At 42.3% G+C, this 16,719-nt stretch overlaps 1 protein-coding gene across 1 annotated transcript in view; it reads left to right on the top strand.

The window, feature by feature from the left end:
- Positions 1-547: 547 nt before the first annotated feature.
- LOC147727442 (maestro heat-like repeat-containing protein family member 1) overlaps positions 548-16,719 on the top strand; it is a 109,006-nt gene continuing 92,834 nt past the window's right edge. Inside the window, exons 1-2 of the mRNA XM_086963118.1 lie at positions 548-661; positions 1,712-1,858. Of these exons, the coding sequence (XP_086819244.1) occupies positions 548-661; positions 1,712-1,858 (261 nt within the window). The remainder of the gene's footprint in view (positions 662-1,711; positions 1,859-16,719) is intronic.

Below are 16,719 nucleotides of genomic sequence, written 5' to 3'. Positions count from 1 at the left end.
ACCAAATAAAATGATTCACAAAATTACTAATAAGGAATGTTTTGAGGCATCATCTTTTATATTTTTACATGCCCTTTTTTATTTTGCCCAGAGGGCCAATAACTTCATACACTATTGTGCAAATCCGATTTATCCACTCCTATTTCAAAAACAACAAAACTGTGCAAAATGGAATTGCTTTGTTACAAATTTTAAGTGGAAAGCAATCTGGTGACACAAATTCGACCTTTCATTTTCTTTGAGTTCAAAACAATGAGTTGCATTAATGTAGAATTATTACCATGTATTGTCTAGAATGCTACGAAAGTGCAATAGGATGCAGAAGCGAAATGGAAACCATTACATGACCCATGAGAGTCAGAGAAAATCTATGTGTATTGAGACTATTACCTGTGAATAATCGTTTGTTATCAGCAGACACATTGCACTGTTTTGTGCTCAGTATGTTCTATGCACTACCAGGCAAGGTGGGAAATGTGTAGATAAGTGCAACACTTAAGCCTTTGAGCTTTAACTGTGATTTTCTGTTTTTCTGCAAGTCATTGAGATGTTATCAGGCCAGTTTGCTGCCAGTGTAGACACTCCTGTAGTCACACTTTTCTTTGAAGCCTACTCAACCTGTAAGGTATTTCTTCAAGAAACCATCCCCAATCTACAGGAGGTAAGTTGGGAAAGTGGGAAAAGAACAGAGCGCAGTGGATGAAGGTTGAAAGCTGTTATGTTTTGTGAGATGACTGATGTATACACATTGACTGCCCCTCCCTTTACCTTTGCATAAGTACTTCATTTGATGAAATACAAAAAAGGAAATTCATTCTCTTTACCCACATTTTTGATCTCCATTATTGTAGATGACTAAAATGTGTAAAAACCTTTATTGTACCAGGCCAAGTATCAAAAGAATATCAGGTCAGCTATATCAAACAAAATCAAAGCTAAAGCATGTTATAATACTAAAGTATTAAGCAATACTTTTAAGTCTAGTAAGCATTTTTGAAAAACAAAAGTGACATAGAGAGATTCTATGGCAATTTAATAAAATCAGTGTTACAGTAGTCTCTTTTTTTATGTCTACCACAGCCTGTACATGAAGAGGAGTCAGAGAGGACATTGGTATAAAATGATGGCACAGCTGAAAAGTGGTAGTGAGGGTTAATGGCAGGAGTTGTAATGAGGAGCTTCGGGGAAGAGATAACTTAAGTAGGGGAGTAGAAATTGTTAAAAACAGCTGAGAGATGTGGTGGGGTGGCAGGGGAAATACATACATTTAAAGAATGGATGAGGGGGAGCAAACAGAGAGGGTGGGTGGGGTCCCTCATCCAAGTAAAACTAGAGAGGGTTGTGAGGGGTGCAGCATAGGAAGGTATGGCGGCGAACAAAAGGATCTATGCAATTTTGACAAAGGAATAGGAGGCAATTACTCTGATATTACATTCATTAATTATGATAAATATAACAACTTGGGACTATAATTTATTTGAAATATTTGTGGAAACAAATTCTTGGATAACATTTCAGTTTTGTCTTGTAGATTATGCTGCCAGTAAAAACAAACCACTGCCTTTGCATGGCAGAATCACCTCCTAGGTAACAGAGGTCTAGTGCAGCTGCCTCTCCAGGGAACCCCCACCTTCCACATGTGGCTCATGTTTTCTTAGAAGTTAATGTCTAGTGTGTGGAACTGAAAACCTGCTGTGATTTATCTTAACAGGTCTGGGGACAGGTCATCACCACTCTGGGACATTTGGCCTCCGTCCTGCCAGAGGAGCAACTAGATAAGGAGCTTCCATGGTTGGTCAATGAGGTTAAAAGGCTCCAGCCCCAACTGCCTGCTGATATGGCATTTCGTTTGCTCACGGTGAGTGTGACCTCTATTTGCTGTCCATGCTTGTCACTTCAACCAATCCCAAGTGATCCACTCATAACGAACACCGTATCCCATAGTGAGTGATTAGCTGCAATGAAATAATACATTATTGAGAAATGAGGTCTGAATACAGAACTAAAGAGTTCCATTGGTGAGTCAGTTACACCACAGTTAGAGTCCAAGATGGTGCAGGCCTTCATCATGTGACCATTAGGCCATCACATTGGTATTCCACACCTGACAGTACCAACGTGGCGGGTATCATTAATTTTGAGATGTAGGAAAAATGCATGATTCCAAGCTTGCCCCTTAGGTACCCGTGAGAAATAGAAATACTATGCAATTCTGACTGTAGTACCCCACTATTTGACACATTCAAGCATGGTAGTTTCTTAAGCATTGAGCTGGAGTATTCTTTGGGGAGATTAAGGGATTAGGGGGAATATAGTTTTCCAGCAAAGAGTCTAAATACTGAACTAAATACATTTTGATTTGTACACAATACGTGAAGGCAGCCTGAAAAGCAAAACTTAAATTTGTATTTGTTACATATGAAATTGGGATAAATAAAAAATAAATATGAACCAAACAGTGGTGTGGAAATTTAAATAAACATCAGCAATGCAGTATTGTTCGCCACCTGTTGTTGTGATACTGAGTAAGTAAAATGTGTTTATGGAAGTGAAATCAAGCATATTGATGCTCCATATTGGTGCGTTAATCACAACAAAACAGCAAATCTTCAGACACTAGAGCCCTGAGATAGGTCCTGAGCAGTTGCGAGGCTTACTGAAGCCTCAGTGAGCTCTTGAAATTATGCTGTTTTAATTGCACATACAGCAAGATTATTACAGCAGCATTTAACCCTTGTTCTTGATTTTATGAATAGCTTGGATGTGTGACCAATTTTATTAAATCACATCTTATGAACCTGACACTAAAGTACATAAAAAATGCCACTTTTTGCCCCAGGGCCATATTTAATTAAGGTGGATAACTTTCCGTATTTAAGTATCGTATTAGCTGGCAACCACTAGTTAAAAAGAACATATGTTCCTTTATGCGAGCCTGTGCAGGTGTTAATGAATTCTCCTCCTGTTTGTGCCACAAACCTCTGAAAATTATGCTGGATATATACAAAGGCAAATGCATACCAATTGCAACCTTTGGCAGTGAAATATGGGGTAATTGAATATAAAACAACTAATGATAGCAGAGAATAAAAATCTCAGAGGACTTTTGGCATTGGGACAATATATCTCCACTGAAATTATACATGAGGAATTAAGTATCAGTTGCATTATGGATTATATTAGGTCACAGCTCTAACAGCTCTGGGGTAGCGTTTGGTTAAAAGAAGTTCTAAGCCTGAACAGATTAATCATACTAGGTTGCATGAAATTAGGCAATATATGCAATTTACCATGGCTTGTTTACATAAGAGATAATTTTATAAACTTAGAAAGACCAGGGTTATTTTCTAATCCATCCAACATTACCAAACAAGACATGACCTGGTTAAAGCAAGCTTTTAATGTAAAAATGGCTACTGAGCGAGAAGCATGTAATCTCTTTATTGTTTAGTTAATTAAAACCATACCAATTTTTTCTACATGTATCAACTTTGATTAAAAACATACATTGAAATTATTTCATCAACCCAATATATCACAATATAATATCACACAGTCATAAAACAAAAATCCTCAATTATCAGTGTTCCCTGAAACCCTCTAAAATGGTATTTAAATAATGTAAGACTATTGATTTGTTTGGGACTGACATGGAAAACCATCAAATAATGGGTAACATAAGTATTAGTTTCATTTATGATAGGAGTAATTTATAAATTAAATGTTGGGGTCCTAGGTCTATTATATTAGTCATTAGGCCTTTGCTGGTCAATCCGGTGGACTGGTTGCTGTAGGCATTGCTTCTTCAGTGGATGAACCCTCACATGGTGGCTTAGACTTCATAGCCTGATCATGTATATGAAGAAACTTAACCAGTTTTCAGTTCATCTGAGGGTCAGATGGATCAAGCCCTCTAATAACAGCAGACCTGCAGAATCATATTCCTCTAATCCAGAAGGCTTCCTTTAGTAAAGGGACACATGCTAGATAAAGTTTCTGACAGGTACATATCAGATGTGTAAGATCTTCCTGATGACTACCATACAAGCAACACATTTTTAAGCTAATGTTTTTCCACCTGGGAGTGCCTGATAGTGAGGGATAATTTCCAAACCGTAGTGCCATCAGCCTTTTTTTGTGGACTGAAAAAGTTAGGTCTAAATAGGCCGCTGGTTTGAGGACTTTATAGTTGTTGAGTACTGTCAAGGAATGAGATCTTTGACTAAAAGTAGTTTTGTTCAATCAAAGAGAATGGAGTTTTGCGGCTTTGTTTGGTGCTAACTTAATTGTTAAAAAGGAAAGATTTTTATTCCAAAGGTCCAAAGTGCAAGAGGATTTAGGTGTGTTGTGCACAAAAACAGTGTATGGTGATTTTTTCCCATTCTCAAGTTCTTGCCACAATGCCTCATTAAGGCTAGCGTTCTCCACATATTGTTTTATCCGATACCAAACTTTTATTGATTAGTAGAGTCGGCCCAGTGTTTCATTACTTAAGCCAAATTGTAGGCGCATTTGAGCTGGCGAAGCGGTTTAAGGGAGTTGGAAGACCTTTTCAAAAATAATAGTTATTATGTTATTCAGAAAAGTTGAGTCTTTTCCGTAAAGGGAGGCACTGGCATACATTAAAGTTGGGAGTGTTTTGGCTGTCATTACTGAAATCAGGGGTCTGAATGATTGGCCCTCCAGTTTTTTTGCCAGTGAATTTTAAGCAAAAGTTAGTGCACTTTCCCGTTGAGCCATATAATTCTTCTGTTCGCAATGAGTCAGTTCATTGCCAATGTACTATCCTAGATATTTGTAGCAAGACACATTTTCTAAGGATTTTTATTCCAGACAGATGTTATACGGGCGGGCTGCCCGATGACTCATAAACATGGTTTTTGTTTTTGTTGTGTTGGGTTCTAACTTGTTTGCTGTTAGAAATTGTGCAAGTTCAGTTAATATTCTGGTTAGGCCAATCTTAGTTAAGCTGATTAACACAATATCATCAGTGTGAGCAAGGTTTGATAGGGCTAAGGTGCCAAGATATGGGAAAGGAGAGATAATTGTATTAAGGTTTACTGACAGATCAGATATAAAAAGATTAAATAGATGTGGGGCCAGCACATATCCCTGCTTCAGGCCTTTGTTCATATATATTTTTCTTGAGACTCTTGAACTGACCCCGAGTTATACTCTTACCAATGTATCAGTATAAAATAACATTTAGTCCATTTAGAATTCTTTCTGGAATGTTCCATGCTCGCAGTTTAGTCCACAGAAGATTCCGGTTCACGCTATCAAATGCAGCTTTTAGATCAATAAAAATGAGATGCAGATTCTGTTTGTTTTGTCTTGCATTTCTCTGCAATTAGGAAGATGGATAAAATGTTAGATATAGTTCCTATCCCTGCTCTAAAGCCCGGTTGATTTTCAGGAATCAGATTGAGTTTGTTAGACCAATTAACCAGATCTCCCAGGATCAGGGAGGCGAGGTAATTTGATTCGACATCCAACAGTACTATTAGCCTATAGTTGGATGGGTTTGTTCTTTCTCCTTCTTTGTACATTTGTGTAAAAATAGATCATTGCCAGCTCTCTGGAATTTGGTTTAGGAGCTCAGCTTAAAAAAAAGGTCCTCTAGTGTAGAGCTCCAGAAAGCTGAGTCATGTTTAACAAAGGCTTGCGGGACACCATTGTGCCCCATTGCTTCATCTCTTTTGCTTTGTTTTTTATACTTTTTATTGCATCTGCTGTGTAAGGGGAGTTGTTTGTATTAGATTCCGTTATTTGGCCAAAGATCTTGTTTGTCGCATTTGCAAAGGTGGGTTGGTCGTCAGCACCTGGTTGCTGTGGATGACTTAGGTGAACCTGCACTGTCTGTGTCTGTTGGGAAATATGGTGCTGTATTCCAAATTTCTGATTTATATAGTTTGTCCATTCCTGTTCCTGCATATTTAATGTTAGAGTGTTCCTTGGCCGATTCAATTTGTTTATTGTTTGCCAACATTTGTTTGAGTTATGATTTCTTGTGTTGTGTAATAGTTTTACCCAGAAGTTATCCGCTTTTGATCTTTTGTTCCCCCACAGCTTTTTTAATAATGTTTTCTCTGCTCTCATAATGCTTCCCATGCAGGGCATTACTGTTTTTTGTTTGTAGCTTCCTTAGTGTTTTAGTTAAGTCTCTTCTTAATTGTTGTACCTCACTTGTTAATCCTTTATGTGGGTTGAGGCATGGTATCTTGTGACGAGGTTTAATTCTTACAGTTGCTTGAGTCGACTAACCGAGTTGCACTTTCGTTGTTGTAAATTGGAGCTGATTGCTTCCACTTGACGAGGTGAGGCGTTTTAGTTTTATTGTGTTCAAGTTGCCTTACTGAGATGTAGAGGCTTGAAATCGTGTCAAGTTCAAGTTAAAAACAATGTGCTGAATTGAATGGCCGCTCAGTGTGGTGTATTCAATATAATAATGAGTAAGGAGTGGCGTTAATGGTAGCGTTATGATCGTGTAATCAAGTGTTGGCTGTGACATTGGGCCGTGGTATGTGTATTTGGGTGGGGTGTCTTCTTCCGATCTTCCATTAATCACACACATTCCCTGGTATTCTAGAGCTTTTACCAGCTGTCGGCTGATTTTGTCCTGTTGAGTCGGCCTATTTGAGAGCTGTTGCAGTACACTCCAGAAAATATTGTCAGATCCCAGAATTTCATCTTTTTCAGTTGTGTGGAACAAGTTTAGTTGAAATCCCCAGTTAGAACTATATCCCATGCTGGTTCAGCCCAATGTTATTCCGAGATGGTTTTAAGTAAAAGTGCGTTGTTGTTCTTTTTGGGGGGGCATTCGGCTGCGTGTAGTAGTTGATCAATATTACTGATGTCTTTTTCCCAAGCAATGGTATGTAAGTTTAATATGTTGAATACTCTAATCTGGAGAATTCAACTATTCAGAGGGAAAGTTTAGAGCTAATGCAAACTGTCAGGACCCCATTGTCCAGCCATGTTGCTTGCATTTTTCTGCCACCACTGTGTAACGAGCAAATCCAACTATAGGAAGGTCTTCCAATGCCCATGTCTCCTGTAAGGTTAATTATGTCACAGAAGACCCACTCTTGTAGTGGAAGACCTTCTTCAAGAAATGTATTTGCTCCAGCTACTTTCCAGGATAGAATGTGAATCTCATCCTCGTAAGGATTTCTAGTTTTGTTTGTTCTTTGTCATTCTCTGTTACGGGGGGGCTAGTGTACCCGGAAGCCAGTGCCATTCATTTAAGCTTCAGTTGTTTACTGGGTGACGATCTATGGCTATTCTGTCCAATGTCGCATGTGAACTGCTGCTTTCCTTGGCGCTCTGCAGTATGGAATAAACTTCTTTAGTAACCAGAAGATTGTTGAGATCTTGTTTAGGTTGATGTAAGGGATTATCAATCAGTGGAGAGGGGTAGCAAGGGCTTGTTGGTATATAAAGTTTTATACCGCAGTCCGCAAATTGTTGGGAGCTGTTTATTATTAGCTGAGCAATTTCTGCTGATTGCCATGTAGTTAATGTTTGTTCCTTAGAGTCTTTTCGGTCTGCTGTAAGGAACTGGACTGCCAGAATTTTGGTTGTATGTACCAGTTTTAGATCTGGGATTATAGCCATGAGTGTTAGTATATTACTTCTGTTCAAGATATCATGGCTGCCTTGTGAGTTATATTCAGGAGTCCATATTATCTGCTGAGTTGTGCTGTTGAGCTTAGTTATGTCCCTTAAGCTTTCCTTAAGTGTACTCTCCTTTGGTTTGTCTGGCTTGCAATATGATATCGTAATGGTACTTGTGATAGCTGAGTTCCCTTTATCGTTTCTTGGCTTGCGGCAATGATTTGGAAATCTCTGGTGAGTCTGTACTATTATTTATTTCCTGCTGCTGGGAGCCCAGTGTATCGTCAGAGTTGAGTGAGTATTCTATTATGTGTAAAGACTTGTTTGAATAGTTGGCAGGTTTAGGACCTACCGTTATTCTGGGTAAAATATTTCCGAACTGGAGGCAGTGAGTGTGCGGTTGATCAGAGATGCGAGTTTAAAGGAGCTTGGTTTCCCCTTTTTTTGGATCCTTCTCTGTCTGTTCACCTCAGGAGTTCTTGTGCACACAAAACAACTCTGTCAACAGGCTTCTGTATTTCCATTTCCTCCTGGGGTTATAGCATAAACCGAGATAGTGGTATCAGTGTTTTTGTTTTTAAGAGACCCAGAGCCTTCTGTGTTCATTCCTGTGGTCTCTTTAATTGAGTTGGTTTGGATTAGCGGGAATTTGCAAGTGTTGATGACAATAGACTTTATTCTAAGTTTTTAGTTTGACATGATGTAGTAAAGATCAGGTATAGTTTGGTGAAGCTTTCTGTAGGATGTTCCTTTATCCTATTTCTTGTTTTCCTTACTCTCTTTTTCTGCCTTCTGGATTGCAACAGTGTGTTTGGTTGACCTGGATATAGCAATGGTTTCGTTAATTGCTCAGCATTTGCATATTCACCCGTTTCTGCAGTAGAAGACTGGGTTGTGCTATTAATTCCAAGTGCGGAGACTGGCACTACTTACTGAGGCTGCTTGTTTGAAGTTGAATCAAAATGATCTGTAATGATACTCTCCGGATGGTGGTTAAAGTGAACCATGTGTTTGTTAAGACAGAGAATCTGTTTCATTAAAGTTGGTAGAAAGCTTAGCTTATCTAGTATTGTGCCGCATGCACATGAAGTGGGCTGGGTGGAGTCAATGGGTTGTACTCTCATTATTAGATTAGTTAAGTTATCCAGTTTTGACTTAATACCTGCAATGTAAGATGCAATAAAGTTCATTAGGTCTATTTGAATGTCAAGCTTGTCTGACTGCATAATCAGAGTTTCTGTTGATGCTTGCAATGCTTGCAGCAACGGAGGTATGAGTTTCATCGGAATCTGTGTCGTGGTCCTTGCCCCGCTGTCTGTTATTTTCTGGCATTTTCCTTAGATCCGAGTGGAAAATGTGTACCTAAACTGGCAATTACAGTGAGTTCTGGGGGCAGGCAAGACTTAATAGCGCATTTTTGAGGCAACATTGTTTGCTGAACTGGCCCATTGTTATTGCTATGTAGGAGTTCTTCCATGTCCTCTCTTCGACACACCTCAGGCAAACCATCTTGCAAGTTTTGTTTGAACTTATTAGTGTGTGAGTAAACCTTGTAAATTTCTGGGATATGTAGGTTTAGCCATAAAAGATCTAGGTCCTCGTTACTCAATTGAGACATTTAGGAGATAAATATGTGACCTTTGCCTTGAGTCCTAGAGAGTGCCCCAGGTGGCATGTCTTATTTCTCTTGTTTAGTGACTAGACTTACTGGGATATTGTCTCCTTCAGTTTTTATTAGCCTAAGCGGCTGCACATGGGTTCCCCTTATATTGTTTTCTTTGCAGTCTGTGTGTACAAGAGCTGTTGTTGTTGAGATGTTATCCCTTGTATAATTGGACTGAGTGGCAGCAAATGGCTCCCCTTGTTGTTATTTTTTGTAGAATCTATATGTACAATTGCTGTTGTTGTAGATACATGTTGCAAGACAGTACCACTATCAGGGAGAGTCCTGCACTGACTGTTCGCTTGGTGACTTATCTCACGGGAGTCCTGAGCTGAGCTAGCAGTTTGTAGTGACATTGTTGATCCTATTGGAGTATTGGAAAGATTCTGGGCTGCTTGGGTAAGCAGCCGTTGTAAAATCTTTGTACGAGCCTGGGGAGTCACCAAATCTGGAGTATCTCCTGTTGCGGCAAAGATTACTGAAACCGGGTCCTTAAGCAATTGGAATATGAGGTGTTTCGAATTGCCTGAGTGCTCTTAGTTGTTCTTCCAAATATAGTGGCTATTGGTGAGATCAATGGATTCCTTCATGTAGTACTAGCGCCGGCTGTTTTAGACGTTTCCCTAGTGTTTTATTTTGATTTAGTTCCTTTTTTGTGGGCTCCTGGTTTGTCGCCAAGTCCTTCCTGTCCTTGCCAGATCGCATATTTATTTAAGCTTGTTACCCTCATTGCATTCCTGTTGAGTTTTTATATTTGCCTTAATCAGGTTATGTTTACTTGTTTCTGTAGGAGAGTAGGATCTGCTTACTATGGCACTTTTTGCTGGTGTTTCACTGTTTTTTTTACTTTAGTCTAGCTGGGGCCCTGCTATTCAGGACCCCAGCCTAGCTGTTTCCTCTCTAACTTGATTGCATGTACTTTAGGTACACTCCAGATTGGTTACTGGGTTACCCTTGTTAGTCCCTGGTATGTGGTTCTTAGGTACCAAGGGCATAGGTACCCCAGAGGCCTACCAGGGGCGAAGCATGTATTATGCCATCCCTGGGAAGCCTTCCAAAATGGCACCACTGGTCTGCTACTGCAGCCTGGGTAAGGTGGTGCTTGCACCCCTTACTAAGATATAGGTTACCTATATCTACCTTTAATCACTGACACATATAAACCTATAAGTCACTCCTATGGCAGACCTTATCAATACTGAAGGCAGAGTGCTTGGTTTTGTGTGAGAGGGTGCCCAAGCATGAGCTGAGCCACTCTGCAGCTTTCGGAATCTATTCTCTGAAGCTGTTCTGTGATGCAGCCAGACCATATACTCTTAAGTGCATTATAACCTCACAGTAAATGCTAACTTTGGAATGGCTGCATGGAAACATGTGTCAAGCACTTTAGAATCCTACCTCCACCCTTCTAGAGGGAGTAGACATGTACACACTTACCTAAGCGGTAATAGTTAAAAAGAGCCCCAGCATCACAAAACAGATGCTGCAGCCACAGACACGGGTCTGACCTCCTGCTGCAGGACGAAACTCCGGCAGGGGAGGCCTGGACAATAGGTTTCCTGTCACAGGGAGGTGTAACCACCTTCCATACAGGCTTTAGTGTATTGGGGCTGGGTGGGTGCATTCATAGAATGCTTTTCAGACAATGCTAGGGGCACACTTGGTGTCCCTGTGCATACCCCAGTTCAAACCGGTTGCAGGGGCATTCAGTTCCTGCTCTGGCGCGAAACTGGACAAAGGGAAAGGGGTGTAACCACCCCCTCCCTGGGTCCTCCCTTAGTTGGGACCCAAGAGTAAGCCCAACCACTAAACTTAGAATAAGTATTGGAACCCAGTCCTTAATACTTTGGAGTATACCTGGACAAAACTCTACAACATATATCCTGGAACTTTGACATTCTATTTCGACTAGAAGATGGGAGGATCTCCCTTGGGGTCAAGGACTAGCTCCCCTGTTCAAACAGGCACCAAAGAAGCATCTTGCCGTTCTGCATTTCCAAGGCTCCCGCCGGATCCAGACAAATTTGCGACACAGGACACAGACTTCCAGACTTCTCTGAGGCCAACATGAGATCCCAGCAAAGCTGAGACCCGTAGCCCTCACAAGTGATGTGGAACCGGAACTCCTGGACACTGTGCACATTTGCTAGCACATCGACTTACCAAGCTTTCCCGAAGTTGTGCATTGGGCTAATTATAGTCCAAGCCCGAGCACAATTTGCACTGAGGATTGTGGGCCTACACTCCACTAGTGTTCCGTGAGCCCGCTTCTAGCATTTCTGCTTGAGGCCCCTTTGCGATCCATGGACCGTCGACTGGTGGGTCACCACGAAGGTAACTCTTCTGTTTCTTGTGCTTCTCTGGTTGCTCCAGATATGCCCTGACTCCCCTACAAAGGGTGAGTCCCTCAGACCTTTTTGGTCTGCACCGAAGCCAAACTTTGCTTTCTGCGCGGGTTGCTGTTGCCAAGGCTTGTTGGGTCCAATCCAGATACCGACACCAAAGTACTCGACATCCTTCATGGCACAGCTCAAATCCAGCTCCTGATTGTTGTCGACGCCTTCTGGTCCTCATGTCTGAAGAGTCAAGCTTCACCTTCTGCACCTGAAATCACCCGACATCGGTGGGCATCTGCTCATCGCCTTCCTGGTCACTGGCTAGTAACCCAGACTCTGTCCCCTCTGATTTCAGGTTCTTCAGATCTCCGATCCATCCTTGGATCCGTCCGGAAACTTTCTACTTAGTCACTGCAGCTCTTTTCCGCAGCTCGCCATAGAAAACGACGACGAAACCCGAAACGAAAAGACACCTATGCACCCGGCTTCCCTGGGTGAGGTAACTCGAGTATTCTGGTGCTACAGTGGGTATTGACTCTAGAACTGCCTAGTTCTGAAGGGATTTGCTCCAAGTCCACTTCTAAGTGTCCCTAATCTTTAAAATTCTAACCTCAACTTTCTCCATAGAAGTCAATGGTGATTCTCGGCTGTGTTTAGACACTGCACGCGTCCCCCGTGGGTCTCCTCTGTCACTACCTTGGGTGGTTCCTGGTTGCCCCAGCGGTTTTATAGGCCCTAGGCCTTGTTTCTATGTCTACTGTGGTTCTTATATAACTTTCTTAGTATATGGTTTGTTACGCCCCTAGGGCTAATCATATATTGTGCTAATTTACTGTGTGCTAAATAAGTTTACCAAATGTACTTTTGCCTCTAGCCTCAGTAAAAGACTAGAGGGATGTGTTTAGAATAAATACATATATTTTATATATGTACCTAGTGTGGTTCTCCTTTCATTTGGTCATTCATGAGATTATAGACTTGCAAAACAAGCTGCTTTACATACCTTCAAGACTTAGCCTGAAGGCTGCTCTCCACAGCTACCACTAGGATAGCTTTCTATATAGGTTGTCTTTAAACCTACCATCAATAAGGGTTGTTTGGACTGGTGCAAGTTGCCCACTAGAATAGTGGACAGCATATGCCAGGCCAACTTCTCACAGTTTCACTTCCCGTGGATCTGCTTGCTGGCTTTAGTTGCATCTTTGTGTACCGGACAGTTTCCCCAGCAAGGAGGAATAGACGCTGGGAGCAGAGGACAGCTGGTCAGCCGCCACTAAGTGCACTGAGAAACACCTACTGGAACCCCTCCTGGGCTAGGTGCAGTAAGAAGTCGGGGGCCCAAGACTCTCAACCCCCAGCGACGGGACAAGAAAGAACTCCTAACCCCACAGAGCTGCTACTGGCTCTCGTTGTCTTTGTACACCGCTTTGCCCTTGTTTTATTCTCTGCTCTCTATCTGCTCTCCTTTCTGTTTCTGCAAAGCTGCTTCTGAATGCAGGAGGAGAAGTGGGAGGCAATCGGTGACAATGCAGCTCGCCTGCAAGCTGCACCGGGTCCAGTTCGGCCAACTTCTGCTTACTGCCAGGTCACTCACTTACCAGCCACCTACTAATGTTGGCTGCGCTTGTGCTTGGCTTTCTAAGTTGCTGGTCCCGCGACCCGTCTAATTAGCCTGACGGCCGCTGGACTGCAGCTGATGCTGCTGCTGAATCTCTGGATTTCGGGGGACTTAGGCCACCTGACTACCGTTTACTCCTCTGCACGGGCCCCCAGGCAGGAATTGGTGAAGAGTTGAGGCAGCAGGACGAGACAGAGCAATAGGGCCTTATGGCCATCAGGGTTTGAAGAGGGGTTGGGAGAGTCAAGAGGGTCAAGTGGGAGTCGAGAGGGGGCCGCAACCAACCGAAAGTAAGTACTTGACCATGGCTCTCCCCTCAGCTCAGCTCTCCCCTTTCCTCTCCTTACCTCCAGATGGCATTGGTGCTCCGTGTTCTTTGCCGGCACAAGGGCTTTTGTCTCATATCACCTCAGCTGCAACTGCAACTGCCACTGCAAGAGGCTGCAAAAGACCGTGAGCGACGGTAGCACACCGCGCCTGGTTCTTGAAGGAGCAGCACCAGTAGCAGGAACGCCCAACACAGCCCTCGGAGGAGTGGCAGAGGAGTTACAGTTACAGTTACAGTTACGGTTATGGTTACGGCTACGGCTACCGTGAGGCAAATCCCGCGATGCCAGTTCCAAACGGCGTTCCACTCTCCAACACCGTAGCCTCACTCACTTACTGACAAGAATGCACATGACCGCAGGGAGGAGTCCAACAGACAGTTAGTTCCAGGCTGCTGAGAGAGAAGCTCTATCACTGGCCAAATCATTATTTAAAAATGTATCATGTTTAAGACAGTTCCAGGGATAGAGTCATACTTACTCTATGGGATGCCTGTTCACCAGTACTATCTTTTAACTATTTTTAGGCTGGGTCTGTTTCATCAGTTGTTATATCCAGAGGAAAAATGGTTTAAGTATACCGATCCATTTTGTTCCTGTAATTTGTCTTTTAAAAGTGATATTTTGCAAATTGTGATATGTCCTATGTTTGAACAGTTCCGTCACAAATTTTTCAATCCCCTTTGTTTAATTGATTCCTTTGATCGGGTCAGGGCAGTGTTTTTGTTTTACAACTTCTAAATTCACACTTAATATGCTATAACGTATCAATGTTTCATATGAGGGGTTCATAAAGTGGTACGATAGGGGACAATACCACTGGTATTGTATGCCGTATAAATCTATTCAAATACTTTTTTATACCTTGATGGAATCTCCTATTTACTTGTATGATTGTATCACAAAATTGAATATAAGTCTCCTATCATTATATTAGGACAAGAACAGCTAGGAAAATTGTATCAGTATAAAGACATCAATTTATGTTTTATTGCTTGAAAATTAGATTGTTTCAATCATTGCAGGGGTCATTTGTACCCCACCTATTTTAGTGAGTTTTTTTACCTACCCATACTAGACAATAATATAGATAACATAGGCAACATAGGCGACCCCTAATGAGCACACTTCCTAGAACTTTTTTCTGAGGTTTTTGCCCCTTAGGTTCTCGTCTTAGTATTGTTTTAGCATCCTGGGATCGGTTTCAGGGCATCACCCTGCATCAGCCAGGCTAGCTTGAATCCAGTGGTGTAGTGAGCATGGGATCCACCCACTTAGGGTGACATATGTAAAGGAACAATTGATGGACAAAATGCTGGACAATGCAAACATTCACCCCCAGTCACAAGGATTTGGGTTAAATCTATCATTCTTTTGCTCACCACACCACCCCAGTTGGGACACAGCCATATGCAAATCAGTCTTGACCCTGTTCCTTGTGAGAACCGTCCAGCCCAAACTGCCAAGCCAGGTCCTCCCTGGACCGGAAACAAGCATCCTGGGTCCGGTTTCAGGGCATCAGCCTTCATCAGCCAAGCTAGCTTGAATCCAGTGGTGTAGTGAGTATGGGACCAACGTCTGGGCATACCCTTCCAACTTGGGGTGACATATGCGAGGGAAACTCAGATCTCTTGACTGGGGGAGAATGTTTGAATCATTCAGCATTCCGTCCATCATTTTTTGCAGTTAACCTTATCACCCTAAGTGGGATGGGTATGCGCCAGACGTGGGTCCCTTGCTCACTGTGCCACTGGATTCAAGCTAGCCTGGCTGATGAAGGGTGAAAAAAACCAGTCCCAGGATGCTTGTTTCCTGTCCAGGGATGTAATTCGCAAAGGATCAAGAGGGAAATAAGGGTACCTACGGGATAGCCCTCCACTCAACAGACGTCAATATCAAAAAATCCCTATACCCTGGACATTAGCATTCATCTAATAGGCATCCAATTACTATTTTCTGGAAAAAACTATACTATTTAGATCCAGTCTTGCATCCTCTCTATATGTAGTTGGGTATATTCTATCTCTGCCTAGTTGTCCAAATCAAACCATTGTTTGTAGCTATAAAGGGAGATTCCGAAAGGAATTCAACTCGACACATCCCCAGATGTCTGCTCAACTGAGACAGTACATCCACCCACACTTAAAAATAAATAGAGTGAAAAATGTGTAGTGAAAAAGAATGACACCTCACGGGCGAACAACCCTCGGGGCACTTGGCAGATGTTACCAGTTTACAGCCCCTATCTCATCATCGGTTGCCAGTCCTTTTCAAAGTAAGATGAAGGAAAAGAGTGTCCAAAACAAAACCATTAGTGTTGTGAAAAAGGACAGGTGCAAAAAAAGGGGCAGAGACACACCAATAGTACACCTTTATTAATAGATCTGATGTGTACTGATGAAATAAAAAGGCTGGTAGCACAACGTCTCATACCAATACCTGTAGCCAACAAGTTTCACTGCCTTATGCACTTCATGGCAGATTCATCAGGGCTCACCACTCGGTCACTGCACCAGTGTTGGACATCATCATTATGGGACCTGTCGAGTTGAAAACACAGCCTCAGTTAAAACCACCTAAGGACCACACTCCTAGCACTCATCATATGTTTGCATACTATTCGTATAGAAAAAGACCAATTACCCTTGTACAGCCGCGTCCTCTCGTACCAGCTGGCAAGGGATAGATCTCTACCCTACTGTCGATCGTCGCATCAATCTAAAAGTAATAAACACATTGTCACATATGTTGAGCGTTAATATACTGCAAACACATGCTAGCTCATATTGCGTTGTTCAGGAACCATGTTGATTGCCAGCCTAACAAGCTCACATTCCCTCCATAAACACAGACCAGGGATACCTGGCTTGGCAGTTCGTTCTGGACTGTTCCCATGAGGCACAGGGTCAAGGCTGATTGCATATGGGTGGGTCCAAACTGGGGTGGGGCGCAGTGGGCAAAAGAACAATAGATTTAACCCAGATCTCTTGACTAGGAGAGTATGTTTGAAACATTCAGCATTCCATCCATCATTTGTTGCGGTTACACTTTTCGCCCTAAGTGGGAAGGACATGCACAGACATGGGTCCCTTGCTCACTGTGCCACTGTATTGAAGCTAGCCTGGCTGATAAAGGATGACATAACCTGAAACCGGTCCC

Source organism: Lissotriton vulgaris, chromosome 3_1 (genome assembly GCF_964263255.1).
Source record: "Lissotriton vulgaris chromosome 3_1, aLisVul1.2, whole genome shotgun sequence".
Taxonomy (NCBI): Eukaryota; Metazoa; Chordata; class Amphibia; order Caudata; family Salamandridae; genus Lissotriton; species Lissotriton vulgaris.
The sequence above is the reverse complement of the archived record's forward strand: the minus strand, read 5'-3'. Positions and strand labels throughout refer to the sequence as shown.